The 24,593-nt window shown below is 44.6% G+C and overlaps 1 protein-coding gene across 1 annotated transcript in view; it reads left to right on the forward strand.

The window, feature by feature from the left end:
* The window catches only part of LOC106639799 (RNA-binding E3 ubiquitin-protein ligase MEX3C), a 69,430-nt gene extending 46,440 nt beyond the window's left edge, over positions 1-22,990 (forward strand). Inside the window, exon 2 of the mRNA XM_014353573.2 lies at positions 18,422-22,990. Coding sequence (XP_014209059.1) covers positions 18,422-19,521 — 1,100 coding nt within the window. The 3' untranslated portion in view covers positions 19,522-22,990. The remainder of the gene's footprint in view (positions 1-18,421) is intronic.
* The last annotated feature ends 1,603 nt before the right edge of the window (positions 22,991-24,593 follow it).

Genomic DNA, 24,593 nt, shown 5'->3' on the forward strand with positions numbered 1-24,593 from the left:
TTTTTTTTTTTTTTTTTTTTTTTCTCTCCGTGAATATAAATACAATATAGCACGTATAGCCGGCGTAACGGAGAAGGAGGCGTCTCTAGGCTCCCCTCCAGCCCCGTGTACATTAGTAATAGCGCGTGCCCTGAATTTCGTAATCTATAACTAGAAGCATCGAATTTCATGACACCGGTGTCGCGCGGCTTACAATGATTTACACGATTTTCTGCGCGAAGAAGACCCGCCGAGCCTCTCGCGCGTACATGGGATGAATACGGGAGCGGGGCGAGGAGTGTATAGAGACGTCGGGCCCATCCCATACGCCACGGAGACCCGATGAATATTTTGGACGGTAACGAGGAGTAGCAGCCGATCGGCTCCCTCTAATCAAACGCGGAATCGCCGGGCTCCGCCCGCGCTTTGCATAATTCCCAGGAAATACGACGGCTCGCCGATACCGTGGTATATAATATGCTTGATGAAAAGAAAAAAAAAGGCTCTCTGTCCCTTTCGCACAATGGCCGACGACGACTATTAACAGTATTTATTGCCCACCACCCACAAGCTCGGAGCTCCGTGCGTGGGTGTTGGAGCACTTTTTTAACGAAAGCTTTTCTCTTTCTCCCCTCGACTCCGTCATTATTTTCATTTCCAAGCACCTTGCTATATCTATCGATCCCGCAGTGGCAAGCTCCTAGTCGCGCATTGCATAGCGACACTTTTGTTTCATTTCAACCCTGAGGGTCTCTTATTTTTTTTTTTTTTTTTCGGCTACGCGAGGGTGACTCACCATTAGGGAAGTTTTTCGTTCCTGCTGTATAGGCCTGATAAATCGATCCTATATCCCCGCTGCTGTTACTGCAGAGTATATAACGTACGCGCTTGCTTGTGTGTTATTAGTTACAAGAGTGACTTGTGCGCGAAGAAGGAGGGAGAGAAAAAATTAATTCCGTTCCGAAGAAAAAAGGAGCGCCCGAGTGGAAATGTAAGCGAGCTCCTGCGTATGTGTATATTTTATACCTGTTAGGATTTTTCTTTGAATGGGTGGACTAGAATTACCAAATATTTGTAAGCTGCGTGAAAATAAACTGTGTCACACTGTCCACGTGGTTAAGGTACACACGTGTACTTGCTAGAGCTCGAGTTTGGAGGTCTAATGCCCGTTTCTGGGTTGTGAAGGTGACGCATGTAAAGCAGCCAGCGGCTGATGAGAAATGTTTGCAACGATGACCAGAAGAGATGAGGAGAGACACGAGCAAATGAGGGAAGAAGAAAAGAAAGATAGGATGGCGCAGCCGAACAAAGAGGCGTCAGAGGAGGAGAAGATGAAGAGGAGGAGGGCCTCCTCGAATTTCATCTGTTCGCGCCGCCCTGTAGTTTCTCGCCCCCGCGCGTCTCCTCCTCGTAAAACAGATAGGGGAGCATTGTGTCTGAGCGAGCGAGGAGCTGGAGGCTGACGACGCGACCGCCCGCTACCTCTCTTCCCTCGCGAGACCGAGATTTCTCTCCCGCTACCGAGATTCCTCGTATTTTTCTACACCGAATCCCCTCCCCCACCTCGGCTATCGATAAGATCTCATCATCGACATCGTTTAGTCCCAGAGACTCGGTATACGTGACATCATTGGCAGCAAGTTGGCTCTTTTGCTAAAAAGTTCTTTTTTTCCCTTCCCTCTCCAACTCGTCCATATTTTTCGTTCGCGTTCAAAGAAAAAGGAAATCGATACAGCAGTGGCCGGATCGTCGGTATCTGCGTTAGGTCCATTTTACGAAAAGCCTATCCGGTGTGTAACGGTGATACACCGAAGGAGCTTTTCAATTAAAACTTATATCGCCCCTAGATCAATTAATTTCCCTCGACGAGGGGGAGGTTTCGAGAAGCAGCACCAAACACGCATATTATATACAATGGGAGGGGGAAAAAAAACCCCGAGAGCTTGCGTCGCATCATTGCCACCCTTGGGACGCGCTTTACCCTTTGCACGTAGCGTACTCGGGGTTAGCAACGAAATCAGCGAGCACCGATTCGACGCGAGGGGATACAAAAAAAGAAAAAGTAAAAACGGCCGGAAGTGAGTATTATGCGCCCGTTGAAAAAAAAAGTACACTGTTAGAAAGGAAAAGGAGGGGGGGGGGGATAAATCAAGACGGGAGAACCGGCCGAAGGGAGAGGAAGGAAGATTGCGTCTCGAGGCGTCTGGTCCCCACGGAGAAGGGTGGCTCTCTCGGCATGGTCGTCATCGTCTACACGCCGGGGGGGTTGGTACGAACAGTAGTGGAGAGAAAGAGCCTCGTCGTGGGTACGGCCGTTTTATTTATTCGCATGCCCAACAGGAGGAAGGGGGGGGGAGTACGAGCAACGGAGCGAAGGGGCGAGGAGAGCAAGCCAGACGGCCATCAGCCGACAATCGATGTAACCGGTTCAACCTAGCCCAACACATATACGCGTGATGCTTGTGTATATAGGTAGAGTCGACTGTAGGGGTTGCTTGCTTCCCCTAATACGCGCTCGTGTACGTGTTGTTTCTTTCGATCGGTCGCTGGTATAGGATATACTTGGTCCTTACAGCTGTTGGCACAGCTGATGTCCCCGCGAAGCCGGTCTCTCCTTTCTCTCTTCCCATGTAATACACTGTACACCCTTGGTTTATGCGTGTATACCTACATCCACACACTGGGCGCAAGTTCTCGTGGCAACCCTCGAGGCACGGGAGTCTTGACTTTACTTTTTGCAGTGTACTTGTTCGATTAAAAAAAAATAAACAAATAAATAAAAAACTACTGTCCCGTACAGTTATTGCACTAACGAGCCAGAAAATGTTTTGTTATGCATCCACAGCTTTATGTATTCGTTACAAGGGGCTGTGAGTATATATGGTTTATCGGCCCCACGAGAGAGGAGGGTGTGTACGTGTGTGCATGTGTGTGGATGAAAAAGAGCGCGACCCTGAAAGCCTTTTAAGCCGAGCCTTGTCGAGGCTGTTGTTGTTGTTGTTGTTGTTGTTGTTGCTCCTCTGTTGGTCTGCTCCCGCTGATTTCGATCGCGGATACAGAAAGGAGTAGGCGATAGATAGAGAAAGAGAGATGGCAAGAAGAAGGAGGCATTATGTGTACCGGCGCGTAGCACACACGGACAGAGTTGGCTGGCCCCTCTCTGCTCCTGGGAAACTTGGCTCTCGGCGAATTGGGGTGAGAAATGGCAGAGTAGAGTCTTTTTTTTCCATCTTCCCCCTTTTTTGTCATTGTTTTTTTTTTTTATTTTTTGTATTTTTTTTTTTTTTTTCAAGCTTTAAAAGCGCTGGACCGCAATGGCTGGGTTTAATTTGGGCTTTCGTCCGTGTAAAAATCACAGCAATATCCAAATGGAGAGAGATGCAAAGTTTGTGGGGGAAAAATTTCGCCAACTAATTAAGAAAATTAGCCGAGCTGAGTCATGCGCTAATTTTTTTTTTCCCCATCCGAAGACTCTCCTCCAGCAACCATTACGTGGATTGCGCGAGTTACGCGACCGAGCGCCGCTGCTAGTACACTGGAAAGTGGGTGGCGACTTCATTTTATTCTTACAGCAACAGCAGCCTCGCAGCCTCGTTAGTGTCGCGCCATCTAATCGCTTCTAATTGGCTCTCTGTGTGTCTCGGGCTGCATCGATGATGCTTAGCGGCCAAAACAGGGTTAACGCTTTCCAACTGCATGCATACGTGTTCTCGTGGTGGAGTAATACCGTAAATCGACGAGTTAGTTTGCTGGTGAGATTTTTGTTTTTTTCTTTGACTTTATATGAATAAACAATTGAACTCGAGAGTCTGGCAAATCATGTTTTTTGTATCCACCGCAGTGATCAACTCAATGACAGTTGATTACAGTTGTAAAAAAAAAAAAAAAAAAAAAAGAAAAGAAAAAAAAAAGATGCGTGCGGTGCCTCTGCATAACCAAACGTCGACGGACGAGGCGTTGCGAAATATCAATATCCTTACATAAATGTCCTAGAATCCAGCGGTGCGTTACAGAGAGGCTCTCCTCGACAGACGGCCGCACTCCTTCGTCTTCTCCCTTTCGAGCAGAAAACGGCACGGCTTTCGCAATTATAACTCGCCTGTAAATTATTCATTATCGCATCTTTGTCGCTTTTTTCTCTCTCTCTCTCTCTTTACTTGGCTCAACTGTTGCTCTCAGTGCACTTGGAGACCGAAACATATTTACAGCTCACGTGAACACACTGTCCCTCCACGTCCTATCGTTGTCGTCGCCTGTACATAACATACTCTCGACCTTCTATTGTGTACTTTATCTTGGAATTACGTAAAATAAAGAGAAAAATGAAAAAAAAAAAAAAAGAAAGTGCGCACGAGTGATTCTTGGACTCGGCGCCGTTGCAGGCATATAGGCAGGAAGCACGAGAGACGCGATTCCACGAGAAAAGAGAGGGAGGGAGCGCTGCTGCCGCTGCACTTTGCCTTGACGCGATTTTAACCGGTCAAGAGCGTTCGTACGGCTAATAACTCCGGACGCGATAGCTCTCTCTCTCTTGTATATAAATATAATCTGCGTGATGATGAATCAACTCGCAAAAAATTCCTTTGATACGCAAATGTATATACATACGTAGATCGGGCGTGTACGTAAGAGAGCACAGCTCCGGCGGCGGAGAGACTCGTTTTTCGCTCCTCGTGTTTGTGTGTAATCGGAATTTAATTGAATTAAATTATAAGTTGATACGTGCGACTTGCTTTAATTCGATTCACGTTGATTCGAGGGTTGATTAATAAATTAATTTAATTTCAAGATGACAGCGGGCGGTCCTCGTTGGGAGTTCTTTCTTGTGACGTGCAGTTGACGGGACACGTGTGCGAAAGAAAAAAAAAAAAAAAAAAAAAAAAAACTCAATCATCCCTGTTCGCGAAACGAGCAGCTTTCATTCGCGCCTACGAATCATCATAAAAGAGCAGAGGAGCGAACGAAGAGAAAGAAAGGAAGAGGAAAAAAAAAAAAAAATTTGCACACAAGTACCAACACGCGTCAGGGTGTCCCATGGGGGGGGGGAGGACAGTAGCTCTTCGATATGACTCACTTTCCTCCTGCCCTACGTCTTTCTCTCGAGCCTTAGTCAATGAGAATCGACTGAAATAACACGGACGCACAACAAGCTGCTTTTTACGAGCTTTCTCCTCGAGGTTATGTGCGATTTGCAAGGCCTCGCTCTCCCTTTGCCGCCACTTTGTGTGCGTATATATATATACACGTATAAGTACACACGTGATTCTTTTTTTTCTCCTTTTCTTGTTCCTTTCTTCTTGATCTCCTGTAACGCGTGCAGTCAAGGACACGCGTAAAGTCCCCCTGTACTCACCAATAATATATAATTCGCCGGGCAATGCCAGCAGTGAACATATGTACCTATATGTATGCAAGAGACGCATTGTTCTTATTCATGCTACTATACATCGTATATATAAAACAAGAGGGGTGATGTAGATCCATCCGATTTTCGGTCTCGGGGCGAATCAATCTCTCTGTGCTCGTGTTTTTTTAACACTCGAACGAATTTATTTCCCTCCGATAGGCACCCAGCTTCGGTTGTTATTTAGGTGCAATTCGTCATCAACAAAATTGATCGTTTCTTTATTTGAGCACCAGCTTATGTAGATGGGTATTATATTGATTGAATCAAATCGAGTGTAACACAAATAAAATCACCATTTGTCTTAAATAATAGAAAAATGACGCCGGTATATTACATTGTATGTGCAATCGAGACTGTTAGACGAGTGATGTGCGTTGTTACGAGCGTACATAGGTATACACGTGGGGCATACATGCTAAAAGAAAGACGCGGTGTCAGTGGAGTTCAATCTTAATATAGTGTGGCCCCCCACTTAAACGCCATCCGCTCGTTCGTTCTTTCGCGCGCGTCTTTTCCATCCCACTCTGTAGCTCAAAGGTATACAAGAAAGAAAGAGAGAGACCACGAGGTGGAGGAGCGGACGGTTATGTAGCTTGTCAGCGTGATTCGTCGCCGGCTACTAACTGCATGCAAGTCTTATAAATATACGACGTGCAGTGCACGAGGCCGCTGGCCCGCCGGCCGGCAGGCTTCCTCTTTTTTTTTTCTTTTTTTTTTTTTTTTTTTCATTGTGTTGTGTCCCCTCCCTTTTAAACCGTCTTTCTATTATGAGCAGTTCCGTTGCAACCTTCTTTGTTTCAATCACAAATATAACTCAAAAAGCACCAATGATGAAAAATAGCCCCGCTCAAATAGTAATGATAAGAGTAGCCAGTGTCCCTCCGAGCTTGCGCTAAAGCTCGATCAGTAGTAATAGCAGCAACGAGCGTTCGTCCGACCACATGTGACCACGACTACTAGAGTACTACCCCTCTGATGGTACAGCAGTGGATATCAAGTAAAGATGTGTGGGCACTCTCTCCACTACTTACATGGATTCTGCTAGAAGATGAGAATAGGCCAGTGAGGGAAAGCCGAGGGGAGAGAGAGAGAGAGTTGGATGGAAAGTGAAGCAAGTATACATACCCCATCAGAAGCGTGCAGGCTAGAAATTCCGAGTTCCCCGGTGACACTCCTCACCTTAACTCTCACGTACAAAGACAACACGTATACGCTCCTACACTCGTCTCGCCAACTTCCCTATCGCGTGTGTGTTTGTACTGCCACGTAAAGGCTATATATTACACACGCGGATAGAGCGAGGCAGACAGAGAGACACACAAGTGCAGTGCAGCGTATAACGTATATATATATACTTGCATTACACACTGACACAGACTTTCGTGTGCACGATTGTACCTTTGTATATGTGCGTGCACACGATCACGCTTTAGTCTCTCTGAAATAATCAAGCTGCTATGTGTACATAGTACACTGCAGCCACCGACGACGACGACGAGTAAAGCGCAAGGTGCAATGCACGCTTCGCTCACCCCTCGCTGCTTTTGCTGTCCTCGATGTATAAGTATACCAATGCTGCTTGTACTCTTCTTCTTCTACTTGCTTCGTCGTCTTTGGGTTTCTTTCTTTGCACGAGCGCAAGCTCTGTCGTCGGTCTCGGGGCTCTTTGCCAGCAAGCTCGATCTTGTGATCTTTTATGGTGCTCGTTGCGGATCGTCCCCCCCCCCCAAGTCCACAGTACAGAGATATATCCCTATTATTTAACATTAAAACAAATATCTGACGAATTATTATACATATCCACTTTTGTATTCTTCTGTCTATTTGGGCATTCGTATATACTATTGTGAAAAAATGAAAAATCTCTTGAGCTTACCGGTGAAAAGAGAAATTCGCCAACTACTCCGTTAGGGAATTCTCTTCTAAAAGATGGCCAAAAGATTTGTTGCTGTTCTTTTCTTTATTTCATAATTGTGCTGTCGCAATGGCGAGTGGTTAAGTATGTCTCGCATTCGGCGGAGTAGATAACAATTACGCAAAGATGCTGGAAAGGAAAGGGATGTGAGGACGAATACAAAGAGACAAAAGGGAGAACAAAAGCTGTGGACTACCCTGCTCGGTGTACCCAATAGACCACAGAAGTATGTAAATACGGAATAGTCATCTCTATTTCCGGTGCATCAGATGTTTTGGCAGCAATTTGGGTGGTGGTAGATGCTATTCCACATAAATATAGCCTTGAGCACGCACAATCATTATCTTGGATTATATTACAAAATAATCAACATGTAGAGTACTCGTATGGATAATATGTAGATGGGCCAAGCAGGCACAGTGTACAGAACCATATAGAGGAGATAGCTGGCGGCGCGTTGAGTGTATTGGTGTAACTCCCGCGATCGCATAAAGTATCATTACATAGGTATGCTCTCGAGCTTTTCTATACGTATACACGAACGAGAGAGTAGCAACGCGACTTTATCATCGGGGCTTACTCGAGTTTTCTCGGGTGTTTTCCTGCGTCGTCGTTGTCATCGTCGCTGCGTGCAGCCCAAGTATATATAGGTGTAGTCACGAGGTGGAGGAGAGATAACGCGTGGGGAGAAAGAAGAGCGGACGAGCGTTAATGCACCGCCTGCAACGGCAGCAGAGGAGTCGAGGGGAGAAAAAAAGAGTTTGTACGGATAGATGATGGAAAGATAGAGGGCCTGGCCGGCGAAGTGAAGGCGCGCAAAGGAGAGAGTGAAAAGAATGCGATGCGCCACGAGGCACGTGTGGCGATGCGCATTCCTCTACGGGAGGTGCTGTGTATATTCTTGTACAAAGTGGTTAGTTTGATGGAAAAAAAAGAGGAAAGAAAGGAAAAGAAAATAAAAAAAATAGAACGAGTGCCTGTGAAGAGAGTCGGGATTTACTTATCGATTTGAAGTGGGCTTTTCAAGAGTGAACTCTTGCAAGTGATGGAAAGACAGTAATGATTACAATTTCAATGTGGATGATTAATGGCCGTATGCTCTTGTTATTTTTTTTTTATGCTGTTGAATCAACTTTTTTTATTTAATTTATACACATGCCTTTTGATAGTTAATTTTTTTTTACAAAATTTACTTTTTCTTTAAACTTGAGAAAAAAATCAAGCATTTACATGAATGATACCAAGGGCAGAAATAATTTAGAATGTAACATAGTAAACCAATTAAAACGTAAAATGATGCACTGGAAAAGAAAAGAAAAAACAAATGTGTTTCACCTGCATTCAACCAACCAAGCTATTAGCGTTTTCAACATATTGTAAACCAACATAAACAAAACTATAAAAAAAGAGAGCAAAATAGCCAGTGCATAACGAAGTATTTGCGAGGGAAAAAAAATGGTATTAGTCGGTATGAGTGTAGGATCGGTGGAACGAAGTGCGAAGGAGATAAGAGGGAGATAGAGAAGAGAAAGAGAGAGTCGTGCACTTCCACGTATAGGTATATGTATATCTATACAGGGCAAAGTATACGTATACATAGTAAGAAGAAGAAGAAGAAGAAGAAGAAGGAACGAAGCGAGAGAGAAAGGAAGCCATCGCCGTCGTCGTATTAGTGGTAGTGGGGAGGAGGCCAGCAGCAGAGCGGCAAGCACGTTGCCGGCGCAGCCGATGCATTGTGGGGGTGTTGGCCTTCAACTTGACGGCGCAGTTTCACTGACCTGCCTGAGAAACTCGTATACTCGCTCTATCTCCCTCTCTCTTTCTTAGCTTCATTCTTCGCTCATCGTGTAAGCGCGAGTGTTTTGCCGCGCACGCGGATCGCGGACACATATCTGCGCTCTCCTTGTTATTGTTAAGTACATGGGGTACGCGAGCCTCAACCCGATTTTGCTAGATGTGTCATTTTGGGGTCAGAAGAGAAAATTATTAAACGCCTACTGGTAAAACGATGTATACAAATTTTGAATTAAATATGGGGTGCTCAGACAGAAGGGGTTTTTTGAGATTTCTCGCGCAGGTGTCTGCTTTACTGAGTTACGAACAAATCAATATTCCGATCAAATTAATATAAGCATCTCATGCATTAATATTTGCTACTCCATTATGCTCGATATCCATTGGTTGTACATAGACGGTAAAACTATCGTATGATATTTACTGGCTTTGTTTACTTATTAAAAATGGCATGACCGCATATTGATGGTCTTTTCGTGTACTCGTTATAGACCACGTTCGCACGAAGAATTTCTCAATCTCTTTTCAATAGTTGGGTACCACTAAAAAATCGGCCAAGTGATGCAGTGCGCATATACCCAACATCGAAGAATCCATCGATTTTATCTGCTGTTGGGATACATTCCGGTCGGCTGTGTTTCTCCACAGAATAGCCGTCCGATCCTCTCTGGCGAGAACCAGCCACACGTACCGTCGCATCTGCCTTTGAAATTTTCTAAAATTTCGCCAGTCACTCCATATTTTCTTCGTTCGGTATAAAATATACATGTATATTCCTATCGATGACTTTCAATATTGTTTAGTTGTTTTAAGAAAAAAAAAACACTTTGTCTTCTCGTGCAACGTTTTTAAACGCCGAGGTCTCATTTTTCAAGACAATCGTAAGACAAAAAATAAACGTCTCCTCAACAACTGTACCTACACACCCAGAGCTGAAAAACTTCAAAACGAGCGAGCCGACGAGATTGAAACAACAGTCATCGTTAACGCGTTACCGAGAAACAAAAAAATAGAAAAATCATCTAATTTCCATCCCCCCTTTCAAAGAGAAGGGAAGAAACGAGTCCCAAAACCTCCAGCTCCGTGTATCCAGGGTGGCCATATACCACTACTGCAGTGCCATTGCGGTAATTGCCCCAGGCTGGCAGATGGCTCATCGAGCACTGCACACGCGGACGGCCACGCACGCACAATGCATTTTCGTTTCCCCGAAAGCAACACTTGTGCTTTTGCCTCTGTGGTGCTGCCGGGGCGACTCTTGTTACCCACCTCTTTTTATTTCTCTCCTGTTTCTCATGCACACTATATAATAGTGCTCGATCACGTGTGTGTGTGTGTGTGCGTTTCTTTTGGCGGGGTCCAGCACGAAAAGACCGCGTGATTTAGTGGTGGCCACCTCACCCCCCCTCCACCCCTTGAAATAGGAGAATGCACGCGTTGGACCTCCTCCGCTATAGATGTGTTTTTTTTTTTGCTTGCCGATTTCTTTCTCTGCCGTTCTTGCTGCTCGAGCGTTTTTTTTTTTCTTCGCTCGTTCGGAAGATCGATAAATCCCTCGAGCGGAAGGATCAAGGCTCGTTGATGCTCTGAGAAGATCATCCCTCGGCTGGTCAAATATTACTTCGGATTAAGCTGAACGGCGTTGAATGAGGAAAAAAAAAAAAAAAAAAGAATCTCTGCTGTTACATAGAAAAGTATATCCCGTCGAAACTGCAACAATAACCTGTCCATTCGTCCGCGAATGCGACGCTCGAAACTCGTTTCTTCGGTCGAATGACCTGCGCTGATAATCGACGAGTGCACAATATAATATATATATATATTGTATACGGTATGAATAGTTTCGCGGTCGACGCGTCCATACAACGCAAAATCGATCCTCCCCCATCAGGTACGCGTGTTACGTACGTACAAAACGAACAATCGCAACGACATTAGTGGTAGTCAGTAGCAGCTTGTGTATGTGGCGCACGTGCACATATACGTATACGAGGGTGTGACGTATCGTGGGAATGACACGGACTGGCTGGTTAGCTGCCGCGTGATACATGTATACTTGCAGTGGAGCGGAGTGTATATAGAGGAGCTTCTATCGGGATGCATGTGTGTATAGGTATATGTGTATGATATTATTATGCGGTCGCGGGTAAACGAAGGCGAAAAAAAAAAAAAAAAAAAAAAAAAAGAGCGGAGCGCCCGGCGAGAAAGAGCCGCTGGCTGTGTTCTCTGTGTGCACCCATTCAGTTCGTCGACAACGGTGGTGGCGGCGCGGCGGCTCGTGTGAGAGGAACAACCTTTTTCGAGGCGCAGGTTCTTCCACGCTTGCTTATCCTTTCTTTCTTCCTTTCTTTTGGCTCGCCTTTTTTTTGTGTCTCTGCTTCTTTCTTTCTTTCTTTCTTTTTTTTTTTTTTTTTTTTTTTTATCGTTATTTGGGCCTTTTTTCCACTGCAGTACACAAAAGATCGCAGTAGTGGCGTGCGAATCGTTGAGAAAATGAACTCCCTACTTACTCTTTGTTCGAGATTTCGCGCGAAAAATAATCGGTTGTACGAACGCTCTTGTGCCCGATCGTTATTGATCATTTGTCATTAAAATATTGATGCAATCATACCGTAGGTAGATATGCCTATAAACAACTTATTGAAACTTGATAACTATTTTTGATCATTTCAATATCAAACATGTACCTGTGCATGTTGCATGATTTAAAGTATTACCTGTATCATAGGCACAAAAGCACACACATTTACAAAGAGGAGGAGGAGGAGGAGAAGGAGGAGTGAAAAAAAGACACGTATACAAATACGGAAAGACGAGCCCCATGCCAAACGCGAGCGGGAATCGCCAACTATCATATAGCTGATGCACGGATGTGTGTTAGTACTTTGGCCAAGTGTATGTAAATGTGCATCGCTCGGCAAAGTGCCTTATTAGAGTCAGTCGAGTATTAGCCACTACACCAGCACCGTCAAACTATAGCATCACATGTATACGTATCATCTATACTACCGTAGTGGCTGTTGGCACGGATTACGCAATGCCGCGACGGTATGAAAAGTCGGTATGTCTCTCTCGCTCTCTTCGGGCTGCGAGTCGCGCGCCAACCGAAACAATCGCTGCATGCAGCACCGGCGCGAGAATCGTGTACAACATACATGTGTAGGTACAAAGTATACGTGCACACACACTCTCAGCCTATGCTGCACTCCGAGTCCATTGACTCTCGTTCGCGCGCGCGGACCCCGGTGGGGGCGCCAAGGAGCCGGAAACTCCCATCCTCCTACAAGTACACAAGCATAGTTACCTCTCGCATCGTTACATCCATATATATATCGTGCACACGACGACGTGCTATCGCTCCTCCGATCGGGCGAAAACTCTCTCGTCGAGCTTTCGCGGGCTTTGACTATAGTGGAAAAACTCGAGCTCTCTCTCTCTCTCTGGCGTGGCTCCGTCACGTAGCCCTCTCCTATATTCGTTTGAAAATAAAGCACCCCGAGAGAGCGGGGCACAGAAATATCTCCTCCACGCAGCGGTGGAAGGGACGCCCGTGCACCGCGTTGCCGCTGCAACAGCCCCGACCCGCTGCTGAGAGGGAGGGAGAAAGAGAGTCGAGACAACAACAGCTGCGCGACACCGAAACGCGAGCAAAAAGAAGGGAGGAGAGGAGACGGTCGGGAAGAATTCGCCAAACGAACCGATCGTTCGCACGATACCTCCACGGAGAGCCCAAAGGACCTCTGCTTCTTTGTTCCCACTCGCGCTCTCTCTCCTCCTCCTCCTTGGTCTTTTCTCCGCAACACGCGCTTCTTCTTCTTCTTCTTCTTCTTCTTCTTCTTCTTTGGTTACGCGAGAAACCGTATATTATACTCTCGGAGGAGAGACCGAATTCGCGCTCGTGTGTACAGTAGAGTTTGTACGCGGATTAGCAGCCGATCGATCGACCCAAGGGAGACTGCTTAAACCATTGGGCCAGAGTTGGGAGGACCACCCCGATGCTCGGCATTATCGTTGCGTAACGCGACCACTGCACCGAGTGTTTACGGCACAGTAAATTATTTCGTTTGGGCGACTCTCTGCTTATTCCTTGCGATTCTTATGATGATGGAGATCCAATCGTTCCTTTCGTTCCTCATCCAAGTAATCATTGCCCGGTGAGTCCGAGATAACACTCGCACACATCACCTGTAGCCAGATGGTGAGGACCAATTGACAGTGCATCTATCGTTGGCTCGACGAGATAACGAAAAAGTCGATAACAAGAGCGGGCAAGGGGGAAAAAAGCACGTGAAAATAAGAAGCCAAGCGCGCGTGGCTAAAAAAGCATCGGCAGGAGTAGGAGGAGGTGTGCTCTCGGCTCACCTTGGCCGCGGCCCTTCAACTGTCTACGACCCACGCCCCCCCGCTGTATCCTCCCTGTACGTGGTATATATATACGCACACACACATACCCATACTCTTCCTTTCGCCTCGGCCAGACCGTCCGCCTGTATAAGCACCGGACAGCTATTACTTCTTCCTCCTCCTCCTCCTCCTCTGCCGGTGTTCCGCTGCTTATTTTCTACTTCTTTGCCGGTAACTCCTGCTTTCTGCTACTTATATATATGTTCTCCCACTGCAGCTCATTTCCTCTCACCTCGTTCGGATGATGTGCCCTTCCCATGCGGGTTCAATGGGACCTGATAGCACGTATACATGGAACAGCCGTGACGTAACACATGCGTTGGGTGAAATTAGAGCTAGAGGAGACCACCTGTCCAGTCTTCTCTACGGTATAATATTCATCGGGTACACGAACTTATCGCAAGGGATGGTACGGTGCATTTATACCATTACGCGAACGAGGGAGGAGAAAAAAAGTTTATTTTCTCGCACCTGCGTGACGGGACAAGTGAATTGTTAGGCTGGATAGTAAAAGAAAGGTTTTTCATACTTTCATAAGTCACAAAAAAAAAAAAAAAACATGCCGGTAATTCGCGCTGAGGATGTAAAGAGGACGAGGGGAGAAGCACTACAAACTGCGAGGTGACCACGGTATACAGGTGAAAGCTTGCGTGATGTTAGTATGTAAAAAGTGTCGTCGTCGTTGTCATCGTTGCGGGGCTTCTGAAAATTGAAAGGTGCACACCCCACGTCGCCCATCAGCATAAAAACCACGATAATAATGTAATTCAATTGATACAAAAAGTCCCCGCCGTTGCACCCCAGCTAATGCAGTTTGCAGAAATTAAAAAAAAAAATAAAAAAAAACCCATTAATTGTGTACGGCACACCATAGATGACTCAGGCACGCGGCATCAATTGCAATCTTGTAAAACATCCCCTCGGAGCTTCCAACAATCGTATAGTTGCACTAACGTAGAAACCCTCGACCAAAGCTCACTCGTCCGTGTATATGTCATCCCACTCGATTTAATATGTCCCGTGGGTAAAAACGCCAAGCAGCTCGTTCCCCTTATCTTGAAAAACCAGAAACCCGGCCTCGACACAATAAAAGCCAGCAGAGGTTGCACGACTCTGCCTGCCGCGTGTAAGCTCGACCCCCCACCCCCACCCCTGCTCCCGTGAGAACGCAAAACGACAAATCCAAGACTCTGTACCATCCTCCTCTATGGTACTGCGGTGTGTCGAGTCCTTATCGAGTAAAATGGCACTTTGGTCGAGTATAAGGAGAATCGCCCAACAGCCACGGCTCGAGAGACAAAAGAGCTAGCGTGCACGGCTACGTAGTTAATAATAATCAAAAGAGGATACCCACCCTGTGAGTGCATATATACATATAATATATATATATACTCGCGGGCGAGTGACCCTTTCAACCTAGGTGGCGCGCAATTGCTGGGGAATCGGTATTTTCCATCTCCCCCTCCTCTTCATACGTACACACCCAAGGGGAAGAGGTAAAAAAAAGGCCCCCGCGGCCGTATCGATGTCAAGATTACTGGCCGCGCCGGGGCGTTTTATTTGAGAAAACGATCGGCGGCGCTCCGAGGAGGAGCAAGTCGGCGATCCAGCCTCGCGATTCTCCATCAATATACAAGTGTGTGTGTGTGTGTGTGTGCGTTGGGATTGATTTTTTTTTTCTCGCGATGCCTTCATCCTTAATTGAATGTCGTCGACGTGCGTTGTATATTGGCTATATTGGTTCGAGTGTCCAATAGTGGATTGATCAAACAGATAATAAGCCGTCGTGCATTACTTGCGTTTGTCAACATTGTGGACACGGGCTATCAATGATATAATACCTGCGCTTCAAAGAATCGGCGAGAAAAACCACCCCTCGGTCGAAAACAAAACGTAAAACAACCATCCACGAGCACCACTTGGTGCGTGAAAAGCGAGAATGTGTATATACTTATATAGAGTAGGTAGTGCACACGTGCACGCAGGCCTATGTAGGTATATCTCTTTCTTTATAAGCTTGAGAATTTCCTCAAACGCTAAAAATACACTTACTCGCGCGGAGAGACGAGCAAAAGAAGAAGATGTATATAGATAGATGGATAGGAGGAGGGAGGGAGGAAAGGGAGAAAGAGAGTGCAAGTCGCGCGCGCGGCATTGCGCTCGAACGGCCCTGACTGTTGCCGCTGCGCTTGTTGGTATACGGTGTATATAACACATACATGCGCACGTATACGTACACACATTTACGCCGGCGAACGGCCCTGACATTGTCGCGGTATGCGCGCAAGGACCTCCCGTGCGTCTCTCTCTCTCTCCTTTCTCTCTCGTACTGTCTGCGCGTATGGTGCAGTGCAACAACGCAGTACCAACATAATATATAATACAATACTTACAGGGTCGCGGTTGAGAAAACTCTGGCGTCTGCCTGGCTTTCGTCCTCCTTTGTTTTCTCTCTCTCTCTCTCTCTCTCGCGCCTTGAGTTGGAAAAAAGAGGATTATTACGTTTCGCGAATCGGCCGCGCGCAAGTGTTGGAGCGCGTATATATACACAAGCGGAGGATAATCGCGTGCAGGCACGCCGGGAATCTTATCCTTCGATGATTCGTTGTTGCTGCTGCAACTATATCACGTATACCTGCAGCTTTGCCGCTTTACCTATATGCAACTCGTACCGGGTAGGTGTACATAATAATATACAGCAGTAGAGAGTCTCGATGCTACATGAGATGTGGTACGTAGGGCAGTTTAATGTACGCCTACTGTCTGTGTGTGTGTGTGTGTGTTTGCACCCCTGCATCGAGGGGGGTTCGCTGCTCGATGGTAAATATAAATAAATAAATAAATAATCGTCCGTCCGTGTCTCGATTACCGCGATAAATCAGGATCCCTCCTCTCTCTCTTGCTCGTGCACGGCGACTATACTATGGTCGGGTTGTTTTACAGCTGTTTTACCGTATACACCGGTGTGTTGGTTATTCCCAGCTGTTTCGCCCTCCCGCGAGACAAGAACTACGTATACGTGCGTAAAATACCCTATGGCTCTCTTGCGAGAGTTGTCTTTCTTTTTGATGCCCGTTTCGAGCGACAGAGTACCTCGTAATGCAAACTCTCCGAGAGTAAAGTGTACACGGCGATAAAACGTGCAATAATAAAATGCCCGCGGTACTACGACGACACGCGCTCGGCCCATTAATTTTTGCTCTAATGGGCGCCAAAGTGACCTGTACACGAAAACGTCTCGAAAAAGTAATTAAAAACCTGTTGTAATGTCGTGGTTGACGCGGTAGTTGATTAACATGTATACAGGCGACGCTAGTACAAATATGACCCTCATATAGGGCGTTGATCAACTTTTCGTCCGAGTCATTGGATCTTTTGCGTCAATGTTGGAATTTTGAGCCCACGTGAGCGGGAAAGCGTTTCGAATGGCCTGTAAATTAACGATCGAGGGGTGTTGGTGCAGCTGCCATCGTTGCTCCTGTACCAAACAGTCGTATGCAGGCAAACGGTAACAGATTTCGAGCAGATGGATCTCACGACGACTGGCACGTATTAGCTGGGTGGTGGTGGTGCACTTTGAAAGAGCGTCACCCAACCACCAGATGTCAAGAATCGTGCGTGGGGCACGTTTGTTTAAACAAACTGGCGAAACGTACAAGTCTTAAGCAATTATCGAGTTGAATTTTTCCATTTGTAGCATTTCAAGAGGAACAAGTTTACCGAGAAAAAAAATATATACATTAAATAGTACTTACTGTAAAACTATAATCCGCTCTCTTGTACAATGACGAAAATTAAATTTACATCGCTCGACAAAAGAAGAGAAAATAAACGCAAATTTCCTATCATGCGAGCAAAACAGCTGTGATTAACCTCAGTTAAAAAAAAACAAAAAAAAAAAAAAAAAAAACCGAACGCTCTATCCGTCCAAAGCACGAGTGCAGTCTCATGGGGGATACTAATACTAATAATCTCCACGCGGGCTCTGCAGAATCCCAGCAGCGTAAGGAAAGAGGAGGACGCCCTCCCTCTCGAAGCTCGCCCGGCGATACCTACATTTACCGTGTACACACGCGTGCGTACGTATAGTATATATATTATATATCCGCGTATAAGTTGGAGAAACGAGTTTCGCTCGCCATACGGCGAAGGAGAGAGTGAAGCAAAAGAGAGCGAGAAAGAGAAGTGGCGCGCGCGCACGCCCGAGTGGTTCACCTGCATTGCTAACATTGCGCTGAAACGACAACGAGGAGCCTTTTATTATGGGAGGGCTTCTCCATCTCGCTCGCGCGCTTCGCAAGGCCGGGTAGTCTCGTCCAACTACCACCCCTTGTTTTTCTTCCTCCTCCTGCCGGTCCGTCCTCTCTTTCTATGGATACTCGTGTCTTGGACGAGTTTCTTTTTTCCCCTCTGACCATCAGGAGCTTTTTTTCCGCTCTCTCTCTCTCTCTCTCTCTCTCTCTCTCTCTGGAGATACTTGCGGTGACCACGTGGTGGGATACTAGTGCTAGGTGATTCCTGTTTACGTCGATAAAAATAAAACGCCACTCTCTCTCTCTTGACTCCGTATCTTAAATTTGCCGTGCCTCGATGTAATGTACGGGTGATTGCTTTACTTCTGGTAAAAACCAGTGGACGAGAGACAATAACCACCTAGCCATGCTTGGGAATCTGCGATTGTATAGGCATAAAGAAACGGACCCATTCCCTTTATATATTTGTTTTTTCGTCCCAACGTGACGGCGCAAAAGCAAAGCTATGATTACATTCGTGATAATTATTACACCCACTTTTGGCCTTGTTTTTCCTACACTTGCACTTTAATTGATGAATTTCATAGTATTAATTGAATTAAAAAAAAAAATTGTAAAAAAAAACCACGAATCTCTGTAATGAACGATCCTCTGTTTTCTCTGTTACAGGCTGCAAGATCAAAGCGCTGCGCGCAAAGACCAACACGTACATAAAGACACCGGTGCGCGGGGAGGAGCCGGTCTTCGTGGTAACGGGACGCAAAGAGGACGTGGCCCGCGCCAAACGCGAGATTCTCTCGGCGGCCGAGCACTTCTCCCAGATCCGCGCCTCCCGCAAATCCAGCCTCGGCGCCCTCCTCGGCGCCCCACCCGGACCCCCTGCCTCGGTCCCCGGACACATAACCATCCAGGTGCGCGTACCCTACCGCGTGGTTGGCCTCGTCGTCGGACCCAAGGGCGCCACGATCAAGCGCATCCAGCACCAGACGCACACGTACATCGTCACCCCGAGTCGCGACAAGGAGCCCGTCTTCGAGGTCACCGGCCTCCCCGAGAGTGTCGCAGCCGCCCGCACCGAGATCCAAGCCCACATCACCCAGCGCACGGGCGTCTTCCCCATTTGCATGCACAACGAGGAGAAGGACCTCCTGGAGGCCCTCTGCCGGGGCGGTTTGACCTCGATCCTCGGCTGCCTCGACGCCCCCGGGGCACAAGGCACCAACGGCGCCAAGACCGGTGGCAGCAACGGCTCGAGCGGCGCGTTCTCGTCCAGCGGCAGCTGCAGCAGCTCGTCGTCGAGCTCCGGAGCCACGGGGCTCAACGACCTCGTGGCCATCTGGAACGCGGGCATGGAGCGGGACGAAGGCCTCGGGGAGTCGCCCAGCTTCGAGTCCCAGGCGGCAGCCGCGGCGGCCTCCTCGATCTGGAGCTTTCCGGGGGTGACGCTGCCCTCGCGGCCCTCCCCCCCGGCTTCGGCGTCGCCGGCCTCGCCCACGGACTCCCTGCTGGGCAACAGCAGTACCCTCGGTGGTGGTGGCGGCAGCAGCAGCAACAGCCTCCACGGTATCATGGCCACCGGGACCATGAGTCCTCCGAGCGTGCGGGAGTGCATCGTCTGCGGGGACAAGGACGTGTCGACCGCGCTCGTACCCTGCGGCCACAAGAACTTTTGCGCCGAGTGCGGCCACCGCATATGCGTGAGCAGTCCCGAGCCGACCTGTCCCATCTGCACGAAGCCGGTGCGCCAGGCCCTACGCATCATCAACTAAGTATATGTACATACACACCACAACAGCCAATACAGCGACAGCAACAACAACAACAACACCACAGCCTCCCCGCCCGTTCCGCGACCCTCTTTTCGACGACTGACCAATCGTTAGGAAACAACGCCAGGCGGCTGCTGGACCACGTTATTTTATTACCACGTTACTACCCACGGCTTCATCGAGGCGTCGTCGTACGTTGTACAATGTCCACGTATGTCGCACGTCGGATGTGTATACAATATAGATTGTACCACACGAAGCGCCCTCGCGCGATTTTATACTTTGATAACGACCGAGATACAGCGCCAGGAGAGGAGCTGTTGCTGCCACGAGAAGGACGATCCAGCGCGGCTGGAAGATATTTGTTTTCCTTGTGTTTTTGATTATTATTATTATTATTATTATTATTATTATCATTATTTTATTTTATTTTATTTTTTTTTTGTAAGTAATAGAGTTTTTTTCGTTTTTGCATACAATAATAATCATAATAGTAATTACCTATACTCTTCGGTTCGATACCGAAAGAGACGCGATGATGATGATGATGATGCTGATCATGATGGTTACGATGAACAATGTGATGATTGACTGGACTGATTTTTCGTTTTTTTTTTTTTTTTTTTTTTTTTTCGTTTTTTTTTCTATATTACTAAAATTGATGTGACAACGATGTGTATTTCGTGTGCGTGTATGTGGAAGACATGTATTAGACGGAAGATGAACATTTTTAACCAATTCGTGAAGAGAAGAATACGTGATGAGAGAAAAAGTGAAGTTTTGCATTTAGTTTCACGCTGGTTTTTTTCCTGTTTTTGCCTTTATTGAATTTGTTTCGCATACATACCTTGGACGCATTTTCACGGATAACGAAGAGAAGGAAAAGGCGTCGACAACCATGTACCCGATTTCATTTGCACGTGCACACACAGACACACTGACAAATACCCGAAGATAATGATGAAGCAAAAAAAAAAAGTTTCGATTCGTATTTGAAAAAAAAAAAAGATAATTATGATACAAAAAACTAAAAAAAAAAAAAGTAAAAAAATAAAGAAGTGTTACAGAGAAGAAGACGCGCACAAGTTTTCAATTTCACTGCTGCTGCTGCCAATATATTATAATCATAGTCTTTAAAACAAGAGAAAACGAATATAATATACATACATATATACGTATATATATATATATGCAAACACGTCTCTGCGTATAAATAGTTAAAAATACCCGATAGAGAGATGACGAGGGAATACGCGAAAGCTCGCGTGATTATGATTTAATATATGCATACAATAGTTATACATCAAATTTTTTCGAGTGACATTGATAAAAAATAAGACAGGACTGTCTGTTCGGGATCGCGCGGCTCTCGCCTGTTCTCTCGTTAAAAAACCGGATATACAACGAATCGATTTTAACAGAACATTTTAAAGATGTTGAAGAAAGATTTAAGAATAAAAAAAAATAAATAAAAAACCAAAAAAAAGAAAAAAAAATTACCAAGTAAATATATAAATTAGCAACCGTACTGATATTGATAAATGAGCAAAAGTCGAGTACGTGGTGAAGCAGGTAGAAAAAAAAAATCGGACGAGCGATATGTAGAGATTTGTGTTTTGTTACATTATTATTCCTGTTTGATTTTTAGTCTTAAAACTCTGTTTGTATTGTGAACGGGGCGCCTATCATGTAAATGTGAAAGAAGTATAGAATTGCGTATATATATAATGAGATTGAGGAAACAAAAAGAAAAAAAATCTTATATTTTGCGTAACAGTGTCGACGACCACTAAATCTTTCGGAACGTCGTCTCGAGTGAAGTTCAAGGGGCTTTTTCAGACACGAAAGCGCGACTTCTTCGAAGTATTATATGTGTATGATTATGGAAAAGATATATTGATGTACATAATTCGGCAAAATAGGCAAGTGCGAGAGGCGACTAGAGGAGACTGGAGAGAAATTCGTTCTTTTTTCTTTTTCTTATCTAATAAAATTGAGCGCCACGGTGTACGCGCGCTGATGAATTGTGATATTATCTGATATCCAAAATTGATTCCTAGACAAAAGACAAAGATTTTGCAATGAAAAATTGCCTGCGGGAGGAAAAAAAGGTCACGAAACATGTTAATGTGAATGAAGGGTGAGTGTTGATAAAAAAAATATATATATATATATATAAAATGCTAGTGTAATAGCGTATGGACCGTGGACGGTCGCTGATGTGGGAATTTCTCTTTGCTCCTAGTCGTGTTTTGCACTTATAAAAAATTCGACGAAAATGCTAATCTATTATAAATATATGAAGCAAATCGTGTAACGAATTGTGAATGAAATTTTTTACCTTGAGAAAAAAAAATATAATCACACCAACGCGTACGAGTGATGTATATATAATAAATATAATCGTGTTTATGCATTAAAACCGATGTGACGTACAGTGATGGTCATGGTGGTCGTCGAACCTTGGAGGTCACAGGTTCTGCGCCGAGATTTTATTTAAATGGAAAATAGCGAGACGAAAGACGGAAAATCGAGGAAGAATCAGAGTTACGATTTATTGAGAGAGAAAATATAAAAAAAAAAATAAAGAAAAAATACGATAGCAAAGAGCAAGTTGGAGTAAGGGTAGTGGAAGCAATGGAACATTGCGCGGCCGCATGCTACCGCTACTGGTAATAGTGCACTGTCGAGTATTAACGCGAAAGCTTCGTGGGCTTTGAATTCGCAAGAGCGTGTCTCGTTCCATTCGTCATCCCTCGCTAATAGAGTATTATTCTTATCTTTATATAAGCGACAGAGCAATTGAAAAAAAAAAAAAAAAAAAAAAAAAAAAAAAAAAAAAAAAAAAAAAAAAAAAAAAATAAATAATAACGATAACATATATTGAATAGATATACAAAACATATACGTGAAAATAAAGTATATTGTGTGTATATACATGACGAAGAGGAAGATGATAATGATATTTTATCGAGGAGACTTAGATTTTGTATTTTCGCGCGTTTGACGATGGATCGGCGTATGGAAAGGTCAAGCTCTCGCGACGGAGTGCCATGAAAGGGTGAAAGATAAGACCAACACGGTGGCACGCGGTAGGCGTCAATTTAGTGTATTATCCTTGAAAACTTAGTAATAATCGAGTAATAATTAATTTTTAAAGAAAAGCGCGATGAGGGGCATCGATTGTGTAACATTTGAAACAAAAGTAACAAAGTCAGAAATCGGGGAAAACTGCGTGCGCGACAGATACAAAAACACTTGAACACATAAACACACTCGAGAATACGAGCTGCACACCAATATCCACACACAAACAAACAACATTAAGATGCGTCTAAGTCTTTAAAAACGTCATCGTCGTATTTTTAAGGCTTTTTTCCTCAAAATAACGTATGATATTTTTGTAATTTATTTTATTTTTATATATATTATAGAGAAAGTGATTTAAAAAGAAGAAAAAAAAAATAAATAAATAAATAAATAATTGATTAAAAGTTAAAAATTACGAGATGTGAAAGAAATAAAGAAAAAGAACGAGAGAAAGTAAACTGGGCGAAAAAGTAATGGCATTTTATACCCCGTAGCCGGCGCGTCCTTTGTCACGTTGTGAGTTTTCCACGTGGAGCTTGCGAGATTCGCCAACATCTTAGCTTTTTTGAACCGATGAGAGAGGGAAGAGCAAGCTGAGTCCACAGATTCAGTTTGCACTTGTCGCTCTCGCGTGTGTCGTTTTATAAATTTTCCTTTCCATGTCTCTTAAGAATCTCGACCAACTCAGATTAGCATGTCACGAATCTCGACTCTTTGCTGGAACAAATTCAATATGTATGTACGTATTCGGGTACGGCCGGCGCACGTTTATTTATGTATCATTATATTAATTCTATGTTTGTTGTAGTTTTTGTCGTTCAAATTTTTATCGTCTTCTAAAGAAATTATTTTTAAAAAAACGGGATCGGACACCGGCCCGCTCTTATCAGACTTAGTCTTCTTTTTTTTTTTTTCTTTATTATAAAATTCATCGTTTTGTTTTGTTTTTACTTCGTTGACACGCAAAATTTTATGGTACACCGAATGACGACAGGGCGCAGTTACTCTCGTCTGCACTAATTCGTTCGTTCTAAAAGTAAACAATTATCCCATCGCGCGTCCCCATCGCCCATGCAATACCACAAAACTGTACAGTTTGGAAAGAGTCAAGAGTGTTTGTTTTACCGAGTTGAGTTTGTCATATTTTAAAAAGAAAAATTGTTTTAACGGTTTTTAATTTTAGGAGTTTTATCTGTTGGATTACAGCTTTGAAAATCTTGATTCTTTCTTAGTCTTTTTTTTTTCAATAGTCAGCATGAAAGCAGTATTGAAAAATAGTATATAATCCATTCAGATTTTTATAAATTTAGGCGATGAATCGGATGCGTAAGACAGGGTTTGCGCGAAAGGGCGCCGCGTCGCACTGTATAAAATAATGGTGTGCACTGCACTTGATATTAATATGATGAAGAAACGAACGATGCTCGAGAAAACAATAGGAGTAAAAGTAAAGATTATGAATGAAAAAGATAAAAAGATGTTTATTATACTTAAGTTCAGGGCAAAACGAATTCTATATTTTTTCTATGTTGAGTATAATAATAATAATATTGAAGTAAAAAAATTAATAAGATGATGTATATGTGAAGATATAAAAAATAACAGTGATTACATACGTACGTATATATTATATATATTTATAGGTATTCTCTTTAGCATCAATGTTCCGATTCGAAAAGAAGATAAATACGAAAAGTGAATAAATCAATTAAACAAACAATTATATGATAAAATAGATTTAGAAATAGAAGACGGGTAATATATATACATACATATATATGTAGATCGTACGTAGGATCGCGTTATTATCTTCAAATAAAAATGGAAAAAAAAATAATACAAGTCTGATCGAGAGTCGTGGCGAGGTGTATAGTTCTAAATCCGTATTACCAAAATGCGTGGGTGGTTTTATTGTTAGATGTGCAAAAAAATGTTTTCTTTGTCGGGTAGAGCGTACGGGGAACGGCGAGACATGAAAATAG

Source organism: Copidosoma floridanum, unplaced genomic scaffold, assembly GCF_036245765.1.
Source record: "Copidosoma floridanum isolate Cflo_tuat_1 unplaced genomic scaffold, Cflo_Japanese_pri ptg000001l, whole genome shotgun sequence".
Classification (NCBI taxonomy): Eukaryota; Metazoa; Arthropoda; class Insecta; order Hymenoptera; family Encyrtidae; genus Copidosoma; species Copidosoma floridanum.